The sequence below is a fragment of the Platalea leucorodia genome (assembly GCF_965183815.1).
Source record: "Platalea leucorodia genome assembly, chromosome: 1".
NCBI classification, from domain to species: Eukaryota; Metazoa; Chordata; class Aves; order Pelecaniformes; family Threskiornithidae; genus Platalea; species Platalea leucorodia.
In genome coordinates, this window is record NC_138823.1 from 136,882,453 (window position 1) to 136,906,491 (window position 24,039).

A 24,039-nucleotide genomic window follows, 5' to 3' on the forward strand; every position below is an offset into this window, starting at 1 on the left:
AGGAACTAAATTGCTGGTGAGTGATCTCAAGGATGCAGACAAATGGAATTGTGCATGCTGCTGTTATGCGGTGGTTGGCAGTAACTAACAAAAACATACTATACGGCCCTAAAGAAATACATCAGCAATGGGTTTTGAGCAGGGAGGCTTTGAATGGCTTTGCTTGCTGAAACTGTTAATGACCCAGGAAGTACATATTGCTTCAATATGGAAATTTATTTCTGATTTGAAGAAGGAATGAATCCACATATCTTAGTTATCTATTACAAAGTCATTTTGTCTGAATAGTACTCAGGGTTGATACCGTCACTTAGTAAAATACGCACACTTTTTATCCGTGCACACACACGTACTGTATATTGTTTACACGCTCCTGAGTATACACAAGTTTTCTAGTGAGTTAAGCATACAGTGTAGTGAACTACTACTACTAGTGAATTACCTAAAGACAAGTGAGAGCTTCTTGGTGAGTAAGATCTCTCTGCAGAGCAGGATGAGGCTCATAAAGAAGGGGCTGAAAGATGGAAAAATGTTAGTTCTGCTGATAAGTCATCAGTTATGGATTTGAAATTTTGGATTTGTTATGCTAAACCACATTGAAACAATTGACAAAAAATAGTGGACAACTTTTAACCTTTCAGTCTCTGGTCAGACTTTAATAAGACAAATCTACTGTATGTCTTTCTTCCATAAATGTTGAAAACAAAGGAATTTAAATATTAAGATTAATTTCATAGCAAGAACATTTTGCAAAGTATAACCTTAGCTTTTTGGATAACTGCTATAATAATTTGGAAAATTCAAGGGATTCGCAAGTTTTGAAGATCAAATTATTTTCTCCATTAGAAATCTGATGCCCAGTGAAATCTGTAGAATTGATCTAAATTTACATTAATTTAGCTGAGTGCAGAAATCAGGTTTGTAGTTGTAATCCTTTTAATGACAGATGCTGGAAAATTATCAATACTTCAAACACAATCCTGCTTTCATGTCTTATATGCATAGTTTTAATTTTTCCAGTCATCTAGAAAGAATGATTAAATGAATGAATGAATGATTGATTAAATAATTGTTTTCATGTTTTGCTAGGTTACGAAGGTGAGAATTTGATGAAGATCTTAAAAGACATTGAGAACAGCTCAGAGATTTTGCTGGACAGGTGGAAATTTGAAGTTATACCCAATGATAAAGATGAGAAAGGAGACCCAGTGCCTTACAACATCATCAATAACTACTTTTCTATTGGCGTGGTAAGACTTATGCTTATCCCTAAGTGATTTTCTTTTTCGGTTTTGAATGAATATTTGCATTGCATGTCTTCAAGTGAAGAATTGTTGGCTACAGATCATTTATAATGTTATTTTGCTAGTGAAATGAATACATAGATGACTGACAGCAATTTACATAAATTTACTTCCACACGTTCAAACGAGAATTATTTTTCAGGACCTTCTACCTTCCCATCTATAAAGAAGATATTTGTGTTGTTCCTAATGGTTTATGAGCAGCCATAGCACTAAATTTAGATTGTCATTGTGAAGGTCCTATAAAAATATAAAGGAAAACTAATCACTTAATAAGGACTCTAAATAACCTTTTTCTTTAGTATTCACATAATCAGAACTATTTAAAAGAACAGTGGCATTTTTTTATTTCTTCAGGGCAGTTTTAAATAATAAAATAAAATAATATAAAAAACCCCCACAAGTATCTTCTTGGTTCTGTCTTATGGGGATATTCACAGTTAGAATGAATTATGAAGAAAAGGGGTTTAAGAAGCTTTTTGTGTCCTAGGAACCGCCTCTCTGGCTTGTGCTTCTCTATAGTTTCCCGTTATATCGGCTATCCACACTGCGTGTATGAGGTGAATTAGGCATGTCCAGTGTGACTCTTCAGCCTTTTGCTTTGGATATGCTTTCAAACACAAGCAGAAGGGGGACTGTGATGAGGTCCAAATTTCACAGATTGAATCGTTCATAAATAAGATTTTTAACTCGGACACAAATGAAGTCTAATTAACTTGGGAACACTCTCTCCAATAGCTAGCTCTGGCTGTTCTGAAATCAACTTGTTCCACATATATTACGTGAATCTGTAGATTATTTTTTTAATAAAAATCAAAATCCACTTCTAATTCTACAATCCAGTATTTCAAAATTCTACAGAAAATTGTTTGAACGGGAAGTACAACATACAACATTGTAAATCCAAGGAAATTAAGGATGCGTGCTTAATTTATTTGATCACTGTGCTTCAGCATTAACAAGGTTCTGCCCCAGCTTTAAGTGGTTGATGAATTTTTTACATGTTAATTGCAATTCTGTAATTTTGATACAGTGCCTATCAGCAACATGCAGAGACAGTCTATTCCTTAAAACAGTTCCTTGGTTTCCTGTACTGTGTAGCCCTAAATGCTGAAAAAACAATTAATCAGGTCTCCCCAAAGTTAAGATATTTAAGTAATAAGAAATTATTGTTGAGCTTTTTTTTGCTTTGATAGTTTGGATTTTAGCCTCTGTTGTTCAAAGCAAGTGCAGAGAACACCTAGAAGCAACAGGAAAAAAAACAGAAATTAGTATATAGAAGTATATAAATGCAAAGTATATGCACCAAAACCAGTGCAAAATTAAGTTCATAAATAGGAGAGAAAGTGCAAAGGAAAATCTTTGGTTACAGGAAAAATAATACCATGATAACAGAAAATGCCCAGCACAGGGGGACATATTCAGTGACTTTGTCAAAAGGGAATATCGATGCTAAAGCTCACAGATGAAGAAGGAAAATGAGTGTGTTATACTAAGGAAACAAGCAAGAAGTGAGAGGGAGGAGGGATGAGATTTTACACCTATATATTAATACAGTGCAATTTAAATGGTTTCTAAAATGTAGAGTACCACCACATGTAAAGACACAGCACAGAAACAGGAAATCGAATGCCAAGTAGATACTGGGACATCTGTGAATGTGCTAGGCTTCAAAGAATCCTTTCGCATTTTTCAAGGGAAGAAAACAGAATTGCATTCAAGAAAAAAAGTTGAACTGAAATTATACAGTGGCAAGATCATAATACTATTAAGGACAATGTAAATTACTTGTAGAATACTGCAGGAAGATAGCAGGCTCTATACACCAGGCTCCATGGACAACCAGAAGACTCAGTTTTCAGTTAAAAAGTTTAAATTCATAAATTTAATAACACAAACCTTATGATTCCTCACATAATAGAAACGCGAACACCAGAAAATTATACCAGGAATGGACAATACAATATGTTGCATTGAGAAAAGCTTCTAAAATTGTACAATCGCATTTTTGAAGGAGTAAGATCTGCCAAGTTTGTCATACATGGGAATATATTAAATGCCTGCTTCTCAATTTCGTTAGTGTGAATAAGACAAAGCAAATAGAGAAAATCAGAAATTGGATTTTAGACTTGCTAAAATTGTGTAATTCATATATTAGGTAGCATTCATAATAACTCATAATAACTCTTGAAAAAGCCAGGCAATATGTTTGCCTATGTAAATAGACAAAGTACTCAAACTTGGCTACGACTAAAGTAAACCTAATTTCATAAAAGCAAAATTGTTTTCAGTACTCAGTGCCTAATACAAACTTTGGCAAGTACTGTATTGGGAAAGCAATGATCTACCACCATGTTGCACACCAGTCCATAGCTGCTGGTACCCAAGAACATAACTGGAATCAAGCCTATAGCAAAAAAAATACTAGTGCTGCCTAAAATGTTGTATTAAGAGAAACCTAAAGGATTGGTATCATAGATTATGTTAGTCGTAGAACCATAGAAAATCATTGAGTCATCTGTCCATTCCTCTCACTAAGGTAGTGTTAGTGGCACTTGCCTAATTCCTGGCAGATGTTTATCTGGTTTGTCTCTAGACATTCCCAGTAAAGGAAATTTGCCTGTGATGATCTGTATTACTTTGTTGTCCTTACTCTGAAATTTCCTTTCATATCTAACCTGAGTCGTCTTGGTGTAGCCTGGGCCCAGGTAATTCTGTCCTGTACAGAGTGGAGAAGGAAGACAAATTATTCCATTCCTCTGTTAAACTACCTGTTACTTACTAAAAGATCTATCAGATCATCCGTTAGTCTTGTGTTCTGTAGCCTTTCTATCTCCAATTTGTTCAACCTCACAGCAAATGTTTTCCAGACATCTGATCACATGTGTTGCTTTTATCTGTGTTCAAATAAAATGTGAGAATTCAATTCAGTTACTCCCTTTGGTCCATATCTCTCTGGAACCATGGTGCTCCCAATTAGGCACAGTGCTGGAGTTGGTGCCTTATCAGCCCTGAGTGGAAAAGAGGAATTAATTCATGTCTTGCAGAGCATACCTTTATGAAGAAAAATCAGCCTTCTTAATATTAGCATGAATTTCTTTATTCATATTTGACTTGTGATTCATTGTTAATTTCAGATACTATTCTGAAGAACCACTACTTCATCTCTCATTTGGGTTTTTCATAGGTGATTCTTCCTGCCTACATGCAGAAACTTACACTAAAGTGAATTACACCCTCTTTTCATTTTTACTGCTTCTCCAAGGCACTGTGAAAACTAATGGTAACCTACAACATATTGCACATTGCCTCATAGATTCATGCTAAATAATAAGCACAGTCTCTAATCCGATATGAATAGCACCTGCTGTATGAATTTTGTAACAGTATGGGAGAAATTGTATTTGACAACAAACAATCTCAATGTATACTTAGAAAGGCCAGGGGAGTAAAACTCAATAAAATTGTGCTTGGCATGGGCCTCTTAGTGCTTTAGGACCATAATTCAGGTTGGAAGGGATTTCAGGAAGTCATTAGTCCAATCTCCTGTTCTAAGCAGGGTCAGCTATGACAGCAGGTCACATTGCTCAGGGCTTTATCCAGTTGGGTCTTAAAAACCTCCAAGGATGGAGATGGCACAACCTCTCTTGGGCAGCCTGTTCTGGTGCTTGACTGTCCTTATAATGAAGATGTTTTTCCTTATATCCAGTCTGAATCTCTCTTGTTTCAACTTATGTTCTCCCATCCTCCCATTATGTGCCACTGTGAAGAGCCTGGCTTTTTCATCTTGATAACCTCCTCATAGGTACTTGCAGGTTGCTGTTAGATCTCCCTGAAGCCTTCTATTCTAGCCTGTGAGCCAGGTCATCCAGGCAGTCTTTTTTTTTAACCTATTTTCCACCAATCAAGACCATAATATCCCAACTTGGATACAAGAGTGCTGGGGTAGATGGTGTTCAAAACCTCGCTGAAATTGGGCATGACATCCACTGCTCTCTCCTCATGTACTAATCTGGCTTGTTTTATCATAGGCAGCAATCAGAAGGCAATTTACCCATTGGAAGGAAAATGATGCACTAAGTTGAAAAGCAATGTTTTGCAGTACCATGTGCATGTGAAAAGTTTGATTAATATGTTCAAGCCAAAAAATGCATTTTTTCTACAGCAATCTCAGAGCTCTGATATGTACATAAGTGTATGTACTGTACTATGTATAAGTACAGGGAGAAAAGTATGAAACAAAGTGAGATGTAGTAGCTGAATGATTATGTGCAATGTTCAACCTCATGAAAGCACAAAGCACAGAAGAACCATACAAAGCATAAGCCAAGCTGTGTGTCAGTTTCAAAGCAGGAGCTAGAAAACATCTAAGAGCAATGTAGAATCAGATAAAGATTTTTCAAGTGCTCACATCCATCATTCTGTCAGGATGGCAAGATACCAGGAGAGAAGTTCCATCTGCTTCCTAATAATACTGGAGTCACCGAAACAAGCTAAATATCCAAGAAAAATGTGTATTAAAGCAGTCAAGTCATATTTGCTTTAAAAAACAACCCCCCCTCCCCCCAAAACCAAACCAAAACAAAAAAAATCCCTCCTCAAGAATATAGTAGGACCATCTGAAAATGGAAGCTTGTCTTGGAAAGTCACAAATTCAGTGAGCTGGACAAACATAACTGATAATATTAGGGGACAGATAAGCAGGCATGATAGAGGCAGGAAACATAAGGCCAACTGTCAGACAATGGCAAGTAAAATTACTGACATATTTTGGAGAAAATAAAAAGTTATTTTCCCCATAATCTACACAACCTGCTTTAGTAGTCATACATTCATGCACTAGGTTGATATTATCACAGTGATCATCAAAGATAGAGTTCAATAATGGTAGTATTGGTGTGTTATCCCAGACTCTATTCTAGACAGTGGGCTTGCAATGCATTTCTGCAATTGCTGCATTAATGGAATTTCACTCATGTCACATCATTTAGCTAAATTGCTGAGGTTATAAACAATTTACTTAGAGGGAGTATGTATGTAGACAGATTATGTCAGCTTGCACATAGTATTTGTCATGGTTAGCCTTTTCCCCATGGATAAAACAACATAACTTACGCTACTTTCTACAACCAGTCACCTGCTTAACATTAATAGTGGGTCAACACGTATATGTGGACAGTCACTTCAGATAAGCTTGTGTACTGTAATACCCCTGCACATCTGGTTTATTTTATCCTAGATATTTTCCATGTCTGTATCCCAGGCCTGTATTAAAAAAAAAAACAAAAACTTCACTAATCAATTATATAGCATAAATATAAATACGAGGAAAATAAGTGGATATGGATACCCCCAAAAGTAAATGCTGTATTTGCAAACTATTACTTACAAGTCTAATCTCAGATCTTGCCAGGATCACCAAACAGTCAAGGAGTCAAAACAAAGCATAGATACACATTGTTAATTACAAAATGTACCAGTGGATGGGCATATGTTCCATGAAATTCACAATAAATGTACCCAATTCGAGTACACACAAAACATATAAGCATGAAAGATGGTGAAATACTCATTTGTTGAGTAAGACCTGAGCAGTAGGACATGGAAGATGAGCAACCAACAGACAATGAGGCAAACTCTTGCATAAAATCAATAAGCACAAAAAACCAACTTCAGAACAGTCTTTGTTACCTTCAGAAGGTCTTGCATCTGCACCATCATCAAACTATGTAATGGCATGGTCAAAAATTTTACATAATGCTAAGATGTGAAGGAACAATCCTTTTAAACTTAGGGAAAAGTAACTTAGTTGTCAAGCAATTTTAGTTAGATAATAATCAATTAAAATGGAGTGACTGTCAAGGCTATGCATCTTTTATGGGGAATTTATTAAAGAATGTTAATTATGTAGGGAAGTTAAAATACTTGTTTTTAGTGTTTCTCAAATGATTGTCTCAGAGACAAAATGGGTATTTTGATAAAAGTGTTCTCAAAGAATGTCTCATTAAATGTTCAATTGTGATTAAACATTAGAAACCTCGACTTTCACTAAATGCTTGGTTGAAAAGAGCATGTGGAAGGGGGGAGAAGCCATCTTATGTACTTGGGGATAGGAAAAATGGGAGAGAGAGCAAGAAACCTCTGCTACTTAGGCTTGCTGTGCTTTCTCTTCAAGGTGGATACTCAGGAGAAATGACTTGGTTTCTGTCTACCTGGGCTTTCTTCTAATACTTAGGAGGGGCAGGAGAACCACAGGAGTTCTAGGAACAAGCCATAGACGTGCAGGATGCCGGATGGAGGCAGAGTTGTGTAGGCAAATTCACTGTGGAGTTTTAGGTTTAATTCATTGACTAAAAGCTTAGAAATAGGGTGAGCTGGGCAAAGTCCATTCACTGGTATGATTACAGAGGACAGAAAATTCACTCATACTCTTTTTTTAATTTTTTTTTTGTTGTAACTCACTTCTGCTTTGATTAATCAATAAAAGGTCCTGGAAAATTGACCAAATGTCCTACTAGCAGTGCTATAACACATTCATTGAAGATTAAAAAAAAAAAAAAAAAAAAAGCAAACAAGCAAAACCCAAACAAAAAAACCCAGAGAAATCAAGCAAAAATTATAATGGAGTCCTTTAAAAAAATCTCATTGCTATTTGATATCTCACAATTCTTATTCCTAAAGATAGGCGAGTACTTCAGAGACTCATTGTAACATCCTTGACCGGAGCAAATAGCTGTAGGCCAAACCAAAGGTACAAAGGTGGTCAGCTGAGTACGAAGCATCATTCTGCAGTGGCCAACTTTGCTGGACCGTGATTTTTTACATTTATTATGCAAACAACTTGGAAATATTAAAAAAAAAATATTAATTGTACTCAGATAATAACTGACCTCAAAAAGGCTAAAAATGTTTAAAACAAACAATTCATCTGTCTCTCATTGACTTCCTTTATAGTTACTCATAGCACTTCATATTGTTTTCCATTTGGTGGGTAATAATACTGAAAGAAACGATGAATAGGTTTGCATTGAGTTAAGATGAGAGTCCTAAAGTAGGTTTTCCAGAAGCAAGCATAATTTTGCATTTATTGTTCTGCCATTGAATTAGTTTAGAGTTTAGCCTTTATGGAGCCAAAATTAGGTCAACATGAATCAATATTGAAAATCCTTTACTGTAAACATTTTCTTCCTTTGTTTTCTTTCATTTCTTTTTCTCTTAAATAAATCATAAATTTATCTGATGTTAATAGGAGATAAAACTATTAATGACACTGTTTAACTGTAATTTGAATTTTTGTAACTGCATAGGGTATTACAGAGCATACGCTACTAAGCCCCTTGCAGTGCTGTAATTAGAGTGTTGGAGCATAAGAAACTGAAGTTTCAAACATCTGCATTGTCTCTTAGTGCAAGTTTCATAGAAAGAAATATTACCGAGATAGATTTTAAGGCAAATTATACTAGCTAAAGTGTGGCACAGTGCAACCTTCCCTACGTTAAAACAGTAGATACCATTCTAAAATGAAAGCAGATCTCATTGGTGTCAGTGCAGTACTCAAGGTGTAAGATTAAACCAAATGCTGTAGTAATGATGGGTATTTACAGATAGCAGCTGTTAAGATTGTACTAGCAACCATTGTATATCCTTGTGTTTAACTAGAAATGTTCTGTATGAATGACTGATAAGGTAACTCTGATTTTCATCTCAATTTTGTTCCTCTTGGGCCAGATTCTATTCAAATTTTAAACCAACTTATATTTTTGACCAAGTTATGTAGCTGTTACATATGTAAAGAACATACATATTCTCTCTGTTCGCACTTAGGTGGATTGCCTAATGGTCTGGCCACAAGGACTGCAAGGGGTGCTGTCTCTTAGGATAACAGCAGAGTCCCCTAGAGGCTTACATTCTTTGTAGATCCAGAATTGCTTCTCCCTTGTCTAGGCTGATCAGCTGAGTGCATACTTAAGGTTTGAGCCTGCTTGGGATCTTTGCTATTGGTGGTCTTCTGCATACATACCCTAAAGAGTCATTGTCAACAGAATCAAGCTCCTTTAGGAAGCTTAAAGCTATAGCTAATCTTACTCTGATTATTTCATTTACACAAGATACTTAAGATGTGGAAAACATCTTGTCTGTCTACTTACTGAGACAGGATTTAAATAAGAATCTTCCAACATCCCTTCAGTTGAAACTTTGAATACATATGCAAACATGTACACAAGAACATATTGGAGGGGAAAAAAAGAGTGGAATGCTCTAGGACAATAATTAAGACAGTAACCTGGAAGAGAACTGTGATATCCAGATTCCGGTTCCATCTGTTGTTTTTGTCCATTTGATTAACTTCTACATGGCAATTCAGAAACTTCCACTACTATGAATGACTTCTCTTCTAACATCAATAGATACAGAATTTTAATGCCAAAATAGAACTGACGCAAGTAGAACACCTCAGTCTTTCATTCAGTTTTTACAACATGTGATAATTGATTTCATAGCAATATGGTGATGTTCTCACTTGGATGATCTACAACAACAATATTTTTTCAAGTGTATTTAGTTAAGGCAATAAAGATATCTGAATTTGCCTGGAAATATTCTGTAAGTTCTTTGAGAAACAAGTCAGTATTATAGGCTGGATTAAAAAAAAATCAATTATCACTTGGAGGGGAAACTTCTTTAATACTAGTAAGTAATACTACAATCAGGATGTGTTCTCTGCAAAATTATTATCACAAAGTAGTAAAGGTCTACGACAAAGACAAGTGTGCTTTTATGACACCTCATATGTTACTATCCAAATGCACTATCAAATAGATATTTGCATGGTCATGATTTAATATCCTTCAGCCCTAACCAGTCACTAAGAGCCTCTTATTCTGCCAGTGGGGAAAAATATGACTGCTTAATTCTCATAATCATAAATTTGAACTTGTTATGGGTCTGCTTCTCTATCACTATACTCTAAGTCATCAACCTCCACTTCCATTACATCTCCTTAATTCTGTTTTTTTGCAAAACTGTAAGAAAAATCTTACATAGAAGCCATATTTTTGGCTTATCTCATTAAAGAACATTTCATTAGCATCAACAGAAACTTTGGCTATCAGAATTTTTAGTCACTAATACCAGAGTCTAAGCAGAGTTGTTGTTCTAACTGACAATGCGATCCCATCATCTTTTATTTCATCTATGTTATTTTAGGGTCTATTTATTTCTACAAAAAAAGGAGTTTATTCTGGTATATATAATTTACAAAAGGGAATTAATTTTAGTTTTGCGGTAGCCACATATATTGAAATTTCAAAGCCTCATAGCATTTTGCTGTTCATGGTGATTAGAGGGAAATTTTTTTTCCATAAGAAAAAATCCCAGGGACATTTGCTATTTAGGCCCTGATTCAATGCAGAATTTAAACACATGCACATCTTAACACTATTTCAATGCGACATTTGTGTATGTGTTTAAATTTCCCTGATCTAGCGAAGCAGTTAAATACTTGGTTAATTTTTTAACCGTTTTCTGCAGTTTCATTAATATGACTGGACAAATGCACATGTTGAATTCTGGGCATTTGGTGTAAGCTAGTTAATTATTCAAGTGAGATTTCTGGATATACATAACTAAAAATCATGTTTATTGGTTTGCTGAACTAATATGAATATAAGCACATGCTTAAGTGATTTTGTGAATCCTAATCATCACTTTGAATGTGCTAATGGAATGCTATGATATATTACATTATTTCTGTGCCAGTGAGAGAAACAACATTTCATAATAAACAATATTATTGCTCTGTAACCTAAATCACTTTTTTTCTGCAAAAAGGGTTAAGAGAATGAACAATTCATCTATATGTGAATGTAAATCTAATTTTAAAAGATCCGTATTGATATTGGGTATATCATAGCTTCAGTCTTGTAGTCAAATCTGTAGAAGTGATTGCTGTATCTGTGGAGAGAATTCTGCTCTCTTTCAGAAGGAGCATGTTCAGAACAGCTTCAATTCCAGATTCAAAATACTGTCTTATTCAGAAATTATTGGTAGTTCGATCTACAGTTATCTATCTTGTTTAATCTCCAAACATTGCTGACCTTTTACAAATTACTTATTCTTACAGGCATTTGTTGTTTGCATGTTTGAACCATCTTTACTCTTTTCGGCTTTTGTTGCTATTGAAATTCTTCTGCAGAAATTTTGGACATAATATATGGCAAATAGGGGTGATGCAGGTTTTTTTGTTGCAGGTGGTTATATTTTTCATATGGCAGAAAGCCACAAACACATACCACGTGCCATGGAAAGCTGGATCTGTAGAATAATTCATAGATAAGGAGCAACAGGAGCCTCTGTGAAAGTTTCCCCTCACTGCTGTGTGATGATATTTGCTGGGACATGGAGAATGTGAATTCCATAGCTAGAAATACTAAGCCTTAGAGTTGGTAATATCTATACCGCGGCACTGCGGGTGGTGGTTCCTGCTAGCTAGTTTCCTTCTACCACTGTGGATTTCGTATACCGTGTAAATCCCTCTTGCCATCATAACCTCCTACCATTCATAAGGTGTATCAGGGTACCCTAGCAAGACCCCTGCACTGTACTGCATGCAATGTGTAAGGTACATTCATGCAAAGAACTGAAGAGGCATAGCTTACTCTACTACTTAATGAATCTTACAACTACAAAAAATGATAGTTTCCTGAGCTACCACTTCTTGTGTTTTATATAAGTATAAAGAAATTCAAAGAATTTAGATTATTCCTACTGTTTGTTTGGTTATTTATTTATTTTAATTGTAATGCTAAAATGTGAATGTATGCCAGTCTGTGCTGGAACTTCCTGAAAATATGTGTGTATATCATACAGATAGATTGAGAATTGTGTGTGTAATTTCCCTTATAGCGCAGCAAGAATACTGAGGACTGTGCTGAATTCACTCTAGATTTTTGTCAGGTTCAGTGAAAATACAGTTCTGTGGGCTATATTTACATTAGCGAGTAATTTGGCTCAGTAGGAGTGTAGCAACTGATGCTGAGTCCCTTCTGTCTACAAAACATGCACTTTGGGAGTCTCAGTTCAAACTCGATATAGTCTGTTGCCCTGCAGTGAACTCTCCTGGCACATGCTTGTCCTAAGGTGACCTAAAAGACCAGTCATTGGTTTGGCCTGTGTGTCCCCATATTACAGGAGGAGCACACCAGCCACACTAGACATGTTTCCATCCAAAGGTATCTGGCTGAGGTGCACCAGTCTTTGCTTCAAACAGAATCACAGGAAGTGGGGATGAGTAAGAGATTTGCTTTAAAATTTCATTGCTGCTCCAATGGTTTTGCAATAAACTTGAAAAAGTCATATAGGAGTATAGTGTCTCTCACTTTGACTTACCTTCTTCCCCTCCTATTTTCCCACATAGGTTTTGTTTTTTTTTTTTCTTTTGGCAGTTTAGGTATTCGAGACTCTCCTTCATTTAACATTTCTTGATGAGGTTAGAACAATGCTGAGTACCTTGAACAAAGAAAGACTCCCTTGTTTTAGATTTACGAGTAGCTCATGCACTTGCTGTCACTTATTACCCATTCCTGTCACATAAAATTGTTCTTACAGTGTGAAATCAAAGGCTAGAAAGTGACTTGTTTCCTATAGTCACTAAAAACTTTTAAGAAGAATCATTGGGAGAGCCTTTGGCCGTTACCCAAGTCCTTCTCTTTAATTTATCAGGGATTTGGAAAATAGAACAATTTATAGAATTGAGAAGATGTATGTTAAATTTCATGATTGAGAAGGCTAGTTATATTAAATAAAATGCAATGAGGCATTATAACTTCACTAAGCAGATACTATAAAGGATATTTTGTGGGCAGAAGTGCAGTAAAATGAAACCTGCAGTCCTCTAGTGTTTTGTCTTTGCTTACTTTAGCTAGTAGAGATTTTGAGTCTTGTATGTTTAGGGATTTTGCTGGGGGGGTTTGTTTGTTTTGTTGTTGGGGGGGTGTTGCATTTGTTTCCATAAAGGAAGGGTTTACAAAGCAGCCGAGCCAGCAGCTACTGTTGCAAGTGACAGTTATAAATGAGAGTATATGCCTAAAGACATAATTAATCTGCAGTGAGCTCGGAACAGCTCCTTAGGTAAATGCAACTAAATCAGCTACACAGTGTGTAATTAACTTACAACTATATTAGTCCTAGTACAATATTATTCATTATATATGTAAGTTATTATTTTCTCCGTATGAAATTTGTAATATACTAAGTAATGATTAAGAGTTCATTATAGTATTTCATTCATATTATCATAACATAATTGTGATGTATGTTCATTTTGTTAATGCTGTTATTCTTAGTTGTTCTTAAAAGAAATGTCAAGGATATCAGGAAAATATGACGTGGCTTTTTTGCATACGGACTGAGAAGCTTCTGTATTCAAATGAAATTGAAATTTTAGTCCTCATCTTGATTTCTTATTTCTGTGTGTTAGTGATGACAGGAATGTAGTGAGGAAAGGTAGAAGCCAACGATACTTTATATTGAATTCAAGAGTAAGGTGAATAAGCTTTAAGGTTGGTCATAAGACTCATGATGAGCTTGAAGTAGGAAGAAGCTTGGAGGAGAGAGGAAATGACTTGAAGAAAAAAGACAGATTTTGAAGACATGTGAGGCTAGCAATGGAAGTAAATTGCCTCTGGAAAAGCGAGTTTATGAAACATATAAGCTGTACAGAACATAAGGTGGGCTGTGTGTACACTGATGCCTTAACCTGGCTAAGCTACGAAGCGTGTCTCTGTGTACACATGTAAAACTATGTGAAAAATAGCTCAGATTTAAATTGTAATCATTCTGTTTTCATGTGAGAGGTAATCCTGATATGTGTAAACAAGTTTATGTAAATGAGTTACTTTACCAGCTTCTCCCTGACAACATCATTTACCTTTTTCCCATGCCATTAAAGATCCTGTCTCAGAACTTTACTTTCACAGGTCTACCAGAGCCCTACTGAGTCTTTTCAGACTGCCTGTCTGTAGCTGAGAGTGACCAAAGAAATCATGATCATGCTGACTCAAGTGCCCATTGAGGACATGAAGTACAGTTATTTCTGAGAACACAGTATAAAACCCAATCTATTACAGGTAACAAAGAGGGAGATCCATTTTATATGCATTTTATATCAAATTAAATTTATAGATATTTAATTATATACGTTTAAGAAACAAATTCTTAAATTAATTAATTGCTTAGAATTACTTAGTGGTTAGAAAATGAACAGTGTGATAGCCATTGGAAATTTTTTTCCCTGCCTTTCTCTGGCTTAGTTTAGAAGAACAGTCCTCCTGTTGACTACGTTCAAAATTGCTGTTAAAACTAGAAAATTCATCTGGGGTATTGATCCTTTGGGTGCATGATGAATACAGTATGATGCTATGCATCTGTTATGTAGTCATAGCTGTTGTGTTCTCAGTGCTATGAGGGAGAAAGATAAATCAGAAAAGAGTAAGAAAGGCTTTCTGGCTACAGATGCAGGGATAAATAGGAGAAATAAACAAATATAGAATTCTGAGATTTAAAGTGGGCACCTCTGCAGATTTAAAAGAGAAATCCAGTGTGTGAATCGGATGTTAAACAGGGACAGGGAATTGTTGTTTTGGCATCTGCCATACAATCATACGTACAATGACTGTCTGTGCTCAATCTTGAGCCCAGATAGCAGAGACATTATTATTTTAAAAATCCAGCAAACACTATTTAGGAAGAAGTTTTTAGTTCTAAGAGACTTGTATGTATCTGAGAAGAGTTCATGTTACAAAATGTATAAAAATAACAATGGTATATCAGCCATTTAAATTATGTGCATTATTGATTTTGTGGTGTATATTATACAGGGGGCAAATATTATGGGGGAAATATCTAAAAATCTCAGAGACCTAGAGCTGTCTGCCATTTAGCATTATTTACATATCTAAAGAGTTGATAGCTTAATTGAGATTCCAGTGGTACAAAAATATTCTTTATATCTCCAGATCTGCATGTTTTCTACATTTTTATGGCAAAGTCCCAAAAGGAACATGATTTAACTAAACTGAAAGTGGGTGGATTTAGCCAAGAAACACTTAGTCTTATGTTACCATCCGAACCAGGTGGAACTAGAGGCAAATTACTGAACATAAGTTATTCCATGTCCTTACTGGAACAATTTGTACTAAAGAGCCTCTGCAGACACATAGCCAAGGAACTCTCTATTCACTATTTGTGATTTTACAGTTTCTTCTTTCAAACTGGAGTTCTGAGAGTAAAACACAGCATATTCTTTGTTTCTGTGACAATCCCAAGAGTACTTAAGCTTATAACATGCCAAAGAATGGGTCAAAATTGTTGCCCTTATGCTGTCATTTTATATAACTACTGGTGGTGTCACCAAGGCTGAATGGGCTGATGTGGCACACCAGAGTACGAGTCATAGGACCACACATTTCAGTCAGTGCTTTCCAGTGCATCCTGCTAGGCAGTCTCACCATAGAGGATGATCCCATCAAGAACCGTGCAAGTACATCAACATATTACACAGTGTACTGTGGTAGAGTATGCACCCACTTGCACCTGCACCTTAATTTAGCACCACCAAGCCACATACACACTCTTCAATAACTGTGTAATGTAGATAGGGCACCTTTTCCATTGCAGGCTGTGGTACCATCCTGGTAATGAAATGCCTGCCTAGAGGGCTGTCCTTGGCGTTAGATGCAGTCCTGCCTCAGTGGAAAGACTGTTCATGCAGCCATTTCAGTCCCTACAGTGATGAAGGAAGAGCTCCTCAGCTGCTGGATTGTCTAGGGCGTTCACATACACTCTCCTTTTACTTTTCTGCTCTGGCTTTTCATGTTTTCTTTTTCCCTATACTCTATAACTCATAATGTTATACTTTATAACTCGTGATACGAGTAACTAAGCATCAGAATTGGCACCAGTCACTTCAGAACTGATCATGGTATTAGCTGTTTACAGTTGCTGTCTAGAGCTGTTACCCTAAAAATTCTTTGCCACATTTGTCGCACATTTAAAAATCAATTAATCCATATGTGTTGCATGTTACTGCATTACTTCTTTCTTAGGTGTATCCTTGGCACTCAAACAAATCAGGTAATCCAGAATGCTAAAGAAAATAAATAGCAGAAGTCCTGGTATTGTCTGGCGAAGCAGATGCAAATTGGGATTCTATGGACTTTTAAACAACTAGTATTTAGGAATAGCAAGATACAACAATTTATATAGATCCAGACTTGCCAATCTTGGCCAAAGGGAAAAAAATTTCAGTAAAACCTACAGCCTGGGGAGTCAATTCTGACCCCTACAGGGCTTGTCTAGGTTGCTGCAGCATTTTGATCCCCTTAGAGAGTAGCAGGAAAAAGGTCTGCTGCTTTGCATCTGTAAAATCCCATAGCTGATGACTAAGAGAACTCCTTTTGCTGTTCTTCCATCTTAGGCAAACTCCATGTCAAGGAGATGATGTCAGATGTTCATTGACATGTTTCCCTGTTTGAAAAGGTCATCTGTTACCTGACACATCCAAATGGTATATCACCTACCTGAAATATCCAAACCTGCTAGGGTTATAGGGAAGGAAGCATCTCTACTTCCACACAGCAGTGGTTGAAGAATTTTCAGGGAAGTGAATATACCCAGCCATAAGCATTGATGCCTGGGTAGGGGTTGGGTAATACTAAAAACAAATTGTCTTTGGACTCTGGTTTTCTACTTGCTTCTCTTGATTTCAGTGAGAGTTTCACCATGATGATCCTATTTCTTTTGTTCTGTCACTTTTACACGAAGTATGTTATGAGACTGAGAGGAGGAAAGGCCCTACTAATGTCTAGAAAAAATGCTGTGTTAAGCTGAAAAGAAACATGGTGGCAGGAGGGTTCTTTGATAGTTCTTCAGTTCAGGAAGATAACTATCAGTTCAAATACTAACTATTTTCTGCTTTCATTGCAAAATATCTCTGAAGAAAGTTTAGCATTTTTTGAAGGAAAAAACCTAAACAATAGGGGTCTAATGAGAAAAAAGTAATTTTCTGTGATCATTTTTGAAGTTATTAGATTAATAAGCACAGCCTTAGCTAAATGACATTTCTCTTCTTAGGAGCGTTATTGACATTTTGATATGAGACAGAGAGACCTTTAATGAGATCTCAATCAAAGGTAATATTTCTATAATGATACATGAATTCATAAATGCTAGTCAAATAAAAATGCTGTAGTCCATTTTGGCCTTCACCTTATGGAAATCTGTACAGGTCATAAGATGAAAAAGCTCAGTGAATGACGACTAATACTCTCTCACTTGACTGTCTAATTATGTCTGGCTAATTGTGTGAGTTAATGTTTGAAGCTGAATCTTGCAATGTAACTTAATCCATCACCCAGACAAAACGCACGGAAAAAGATATTGAAATTTTCTCCTTTGTTAGACATATGATCTCCTTAATGTTTGAGTTGATGGTGATTTCCCTTCTCATGAAAAAAAAGAGGTGTTAGTTTAAAAAAAAAAAAGAAAAATTTATATAAGCTGTATGTTAGCTACCAAAGAAATGTAGCTTGTGCAGACAAGTAGACAGATCCTTAAAATTCCTGTTTCAGACTTTTGTTTTAACTAATGGTTTTTGTTAGGAAATGCTTTGTTTTACTAGTTCATATTACAGTTGCTTATATTTTGTTGTGGTTTCAGAGGGCAAAAACATTAAAAAATCAGCACAGCACATGAATTTCTTTACTACTTGAAGAGAAAAGGATGAAAGATGTATGAACTGCTCTTTCATCTCTGCTTCAACAGAGAATAAAGTTTGACTGGTAGAATCTCTCTCTCTTAGTTAAGCTGTTTTTAGGGATAGAGCATAGACACCAGGTTAAAATCCTTGGTGATCTGAACCTGTGACAATATCAAAGCCTGAGTCCAGTTATAAGCATTGTGACACCAGTGGCAGAGAGGGAGGTCACTTGCCTGTTAGCTTCTAGACACTACAGAAAATAACATTTACTAGTACTTTTCAGGAAATTCCCAACCTCAGAGCACTTGGAAAAGAGGCAGATTTCGTTATCTCTTTTATTCATTGCTAAAGTGACTTTTAAGAGGCCATTCAGGAAGCCATGGGTAGAACTGGGAACAGAACCAGATCTGTTGTGTTTTAGAGAAATTTTATCTAGAAGGGAATGCTGCCTCCAGAGTACTTTCATCTTGAGCTCTTAAGTCCACTCCCCATGTGTGGAATAAAATTATTTTTCTGCCATAAATTTCTTTGCATGCTTTGAATTTATGCTATTAAGTACAGATAAAATAGTGATGTTATTCTTGTACTTTTGATCATCTGCAAGTAATCTGTGCTGTGGATTTTCCATTACATGGTTAAAGATATACATCATGCTGTCTGAGCATGAGCCCAGAATCAGAGCAGCCTTCTTCATGTAATACTGTTCAGATCAGGTCAGAGATAGCGTAGGGATGCACAGTCACAGCATCACTAACTTTTTTCTTCATTACATCTTTTTTCTCTGTGTTTGTAGCTTAACTGACACATGGTTTAATCCAGTTCTTGCTTTAGTTAAGTTATCCCAAGTCCAGTTATTTGAAAAAAATGCCTCACAGTTATAAATTTTGACCTAAAAATTTATTTACTTTGTTATATAATAGATAGCCATATAATCCTTCTACTCCCACAACGTCTTCAAAATCTAAAGAAAATAAAATCCTTAAAATATTTCTTGACGAGGCAAGAAGGAATATTGTATTTGGGATTTTTCAATTTCTAGGCTAGACAGCTTTTGGAGATAAAATGAAGAGATAGTAAATGGGTTGTGATTGTATTTTTGAAACCCTATTTTCATCCTTGTTGTTACTCAATCTAGCTTTATCTGTTTGAATGAGAGAGGCTACCAGTGTCTTAAGAGGAATTTTTTCTTTTCAGAACTTCTTAAAAGCTCGGGGCCACTTCGGTCGAGTCAGATTTATCTATATAATTTGAACATTTAATTCTGAAAATTTCATGCTACCACTGCCAAATTCTTTTCATGATGTTGTGGGGCTTTTTGTGGTTGATTTGGTTTTGTTTTTTTTTCTTTTCTTTTTCATTTTTCCCAGCATTTCATGGGAAAAAAATGTCCATGTCAGAAAATGACATGAACAGCAAATAATCAGGACAATCAATATTTCTGAATTGTCAGATGAGATTTTAAAATTAAGCTTACAATGCAAAGCAGCACTTAATTTTGTGTGCGCAATATTAGATATCAGTTTTGCCTATATGGCAAAACTATTGTGTGTGTATAGAAAGAAAGCATAAAAAAAAAAATCATGGGGCTAATGAATTTGGTTTCTTGTAAGTTTTGTTGCCACAGTATACCTGCATTTCATAAGCAATTTTCAAAAATTTAAGTAACTACCTCAACTTGTTTCATTTTGTAACCCCAGAAGTAAGTACACTTGATGTCACTTGATTCGCAACTACATTCATGTTACTAGTTATCCCTTAAAAATGGATCTCATGAATAATGAAAATAAATCCCCTTTCTACTCCCATAGCAAGAGGTTTTAAGTGCTACCACCTGGCATCTTAGCGAAAGATCATAATAAGCATGTTTTCTTACAATAGTTCATTGAGATGTTACATGGCAAGAATGAACAAATTTCCACTCTTGGAGCCAAATTAGAGGCTCAATCTCTACTCGGGCAAAAATCAATAGCAGCTTTGCCAGACCAAGACATAGATGTTGTTCTTAGAAGCATGATTTATAAAATCCTTATTTTGTCTTTACTACTTCTGTAATTCTTTGTTCTGTAGGAAGTTTAAAGCCAAACCGCTCTTCTTTCTCCACTGTGTGTTCAGCCTTCTTTTCTATTTTATCCATATATCTATCTATTCTCTCTTCATTTGTATTCTGCCCATCACTCTCTTCCCCTCTTCGTGGTTCATTCATTTATCCTGTAATGCCCATTTATTATTACCTCATCTTCACCACTCTCTCTTTTTAACTCTGTCACTTATCTGTCACTTTTGTGTGACAGGAATTGTTCCTGCTTAACAAAATCAGTTTCTAATTCCATTTAGCTAAGTAGGTTCAACTGCTTTGTGTGGACATTGAAGCAGTTTAAAAGTGGCTAAAACAGTTTTAGCTTAACCCAATTAAACTAAATCAATTTTGACCACTCTTTAACCACTTTAAAAGCAACCACACAAATGAGTGCATCAATTTTGTCTAAATTAATTTAGATAAATCAGCACATTTCGCATCTGTAAACCCTTAGTATCCCTTTTCCCATTCTTTCTCATCAGAACACAGAGTCCCACACATTTTCTTTTTGTTCCAGTACTCTAATCTTTGGACCAGGCTGATTCTGGAATACCTCTGAAAATTGTTTCAGATGAACAGACTGCAAAATACAAAATTTCAGAATACAAAAAATGGTTTCAGATGAACTCTCATTGCACAACACTGTGATTAACTCAATACTAGGGCACAGAATCTATTCTTGGAGATTAAGTTCACTATCAGTAATTAGTGTACACTTCAGCCTGTCAGAAAGGTTAGCAGGACTTCTCAGATACCAAATATTGGAAATGGCAAAGGCAAATCTCAAAGAATAAATTAATTAACAAGTATGTTATCTGGATCAACCTCAGCCTTTCCTCTCCTCTCATTTCTTGGGTGGTAATAGCTATTCTTATCAGCCAATATTAAGAGTTTTCTGGTTTAACACTGTTAGATATCTAGAGATGAAGCATGGGAATTACACTTAGAAGACTGCATACCCCAAAGCAGCAACTCTGAAGTGCTAATTGGCCATGTTCAGTAATCACTTGAATATATGTTGTTGCTAGAAAGGCAAATATGATCCTTGAATTTCTTATGAGGGGAACACTGAGTAAACATAGTGTGCTCGGGATGCAGTATGGGTAAATTTGTCCAGCCGTGGCATCCATATTTCAAAAAGGATGTTGAAGGATTCAGAGAAGTTCAGAAAAGTGTGACAAGAGTGGTTCAGAAGGTTTAAGAGCTTTATTGCAAAAGACAGTGAAGAGACAACTTGATCAGTCTAAATGTACCTTAATGGGAAGAAAATACATGGTAGTCAGCAGTCTGTTAAGATAACAAAGATCCTCAAGATATAAGCTGAAACTAGACAAATCAAGGTTGGACGTGAGTCACTGAAACTTAAAAATGAAGCAAATTAATCAGGGAGACAATCTGCTTACTTTCATCACTTCAGCTTTCAATTCAAGACAGTAGCGTTTCTGGAAAAAAAAATATATAGCTCAGGAAGAAATAGTATTTATTTATTTAGGAACAGCAGTGTTGAATGTTATTTCCTGTTTAGGCAGGAAATCGTAATGAACTCTGAGTAACCGGTGAATCCTTAGTTAGTGGGACCTTTCCCATATAGTTCAACTATACCAGGACTTCCCCTTCCAAAGGAAAGACGGAGGGGAAGCAACAGCGCGCAGGTGGGCTGTTGCTGGGGCAGCCAGGGCTAGTCCTTCCCGTTCTAGCCTGCTGGAGCTCCTCTGGCTTCTCAGTTCCTCTGTCTGCCTACGGTCGTTTCCCGCTCCAGTGTACATAGTGCTATAGTGCCGCACATGTATAGCAAAAGAAATTTCAAATGGCAGGGTAGATATACAACTGAAAGGAGGCATAATCTTCTGAAAGCAGCAGAATTGAAAAATATTGCACTAAGTATAATAATAAGACTTAAGTGTATCAGTGTAAAATAAGATACAATATTATGATGATGGTGTCACAATGACTACTGTACTTATGAAGCAACCTTTTTATGATATGTAATACTGTGAGCTTCTATTTTGTATGCCAGTTACCATGAGAAGGAATTTTTTTATGTAAAGGAAAATGTGTGGAAAACTAGTAGGCAAATTTCCCATTTCTTGCAACACTAAAATATATAGCATGATGTTTAAAAAGCTGACTGACTTGACTTGAACCCTATTACATATTTCTTCATGGGATGGTTCATAATGTTCCCAAAGTATTGTCAAAGCAAATGCTTTAATTAAAAAACATTCCATTCTTTAAATGTCCTCCTTGATCACATCATCTCAGCCAGTCTCTTCAGCATTTACTCCCTTTTCTGTTTGAAATCTCTTCAAAAAGTGATTGGAGTTGATATGTGCCATGTTGGGCTTCACTGAAGATATTTAAAGACGGCTGAATTTAAAAGGCCCAATTGATTCATATGACAATTTAGAAGTGGGGTTAATGGCAAGAATAATTTTTTAGTTCAGAGAAAAAGAGTAATTGAAACTGCTGCAGGAAAAGAGCATGTACATATGTGAAATTCAGTTGAAAAGCAGCACAGAATAATTACAAGGTCTTCCTCACCCTTGGCTCACTGCTTAAACTGTGTAGAGCTGTGTCGTTTTGTGTACCATTTCTCTTTAACTATATTTGAAGTCAAACAGCATGTATGGTGTCTTTTTCTGTCAAGAAGAGTGACAGCTTCTATAATTCCCTTGTTTCACAGAGTATAAATATTCCAATGACTGTTTTGATGGCTACAGTCATTGAGTTTTAACATGTATATTTATTGATTGCCTTGTTCTGATAATTTATGGTCAGCTGCCAAGAACAACTAAGCCTTGCAGTTAAGGATGTTTTTTCAAGTTAGACTGAAAAAAATAGGGTTTCTAAATGTAAAACACATGTAAAATAACACAGATTTCTTGTATTTGGGTGACAGAAGCAGACTGGGCAATTGATAATCCCTCGAGAGGTGACCTTCTGGAAGCCCCTGCCTGTCATTAATTTGCATAAAATTTCAAATGCAGAATGCAAACACTTATGAAAGTGTTGCTGAGGAATCTCTAGCTCCAGGATGTATTACATAGCTTGGCTGGTCAGATCAAGCTAGAAGATTGCATACCGGGCCCTATATTCTTCTTGAAAATATGTAGACATTTACTCCTTGTGGGTGGAATATAAAATCCCCCTGAATGGCTGCAAAAATCTGCATTTTCTGCTAACTTGGATATATCCACACATATAGACTGAACATCTAACCAGTTAGAAACGCCAAGTGGATTTAGGATTCCTATCTTTGGGAAAGTTTTATTACGCTTCCATTCCTGATTTAGCTCTCATTAGCAGAAGCAAAAATTGGTATTGTTAGTTGAAGTGCTGTAACAGCTACAAAACTCCAAGGTCAAACTGGTAGCTAGTGTCTCAAATGGATGCAAAATGCATGGTAATTGCAATGAAAATAAAAAGTAGAGTATAGTTTTATTTGCAGTGAGGCTCTTTGTAATTCAGTCAGTATAGAAAGATGTCTTACGTCAGTACAAATTTAGTGAAATGGTTAATAGGGCTATAGCCCTTTTATTCCCAGTGCTGTTTCCAGAGCAATGCATATCTTAACCTTTATGGTGTTCAACAGATTTAATATCACAAACATTTGACTATGAAGGCACAGTCTTGTTATGTGTAAAAGCCTATGATGAAATTGTACATTAGTTTGTCCTGGTTTACAACAGGAATGAAAGTTTGTCTTCTCCTAGATAAATACATAACATCATTATCACACTTGCCAGGAATAGCGTTATTATGCAATATTATTTATATCATCTGTAGGCTAAGGGACTGGAATATCTTCAGCTTACGGCCCCATCAGATAGAGAAGAGAGTCAATATGTTCCTCACCTTATTGCTTTTCTAGCCAGTTGGTTGAAACCTTATGTTCTGCTTTG

The 24,039-nt window shown here is 36.0% G+C and overlaps 1 protein-coding gene across 1 annotated transcript in view; it reads left to right on the forward strand.

Moving 5' to 3' along the window:
• Window positions 1–24,039, forward strand: part of DGKB (diacylglycerol kinase beta) — a gene marked incomplete at both ends in the record, with an annotated part of 334,114 nt that overhangs the window by 130,733 nt on the left and 179,342 nt on the right. Inside the window, 1 exon segment of the mRNA XM_082329956.1 lies at window positions 1,090–1,250. Within this exon segment, the coding sequence (XP_082186082.1) occupies window positions 1,090–1,250 (161 nt within the window).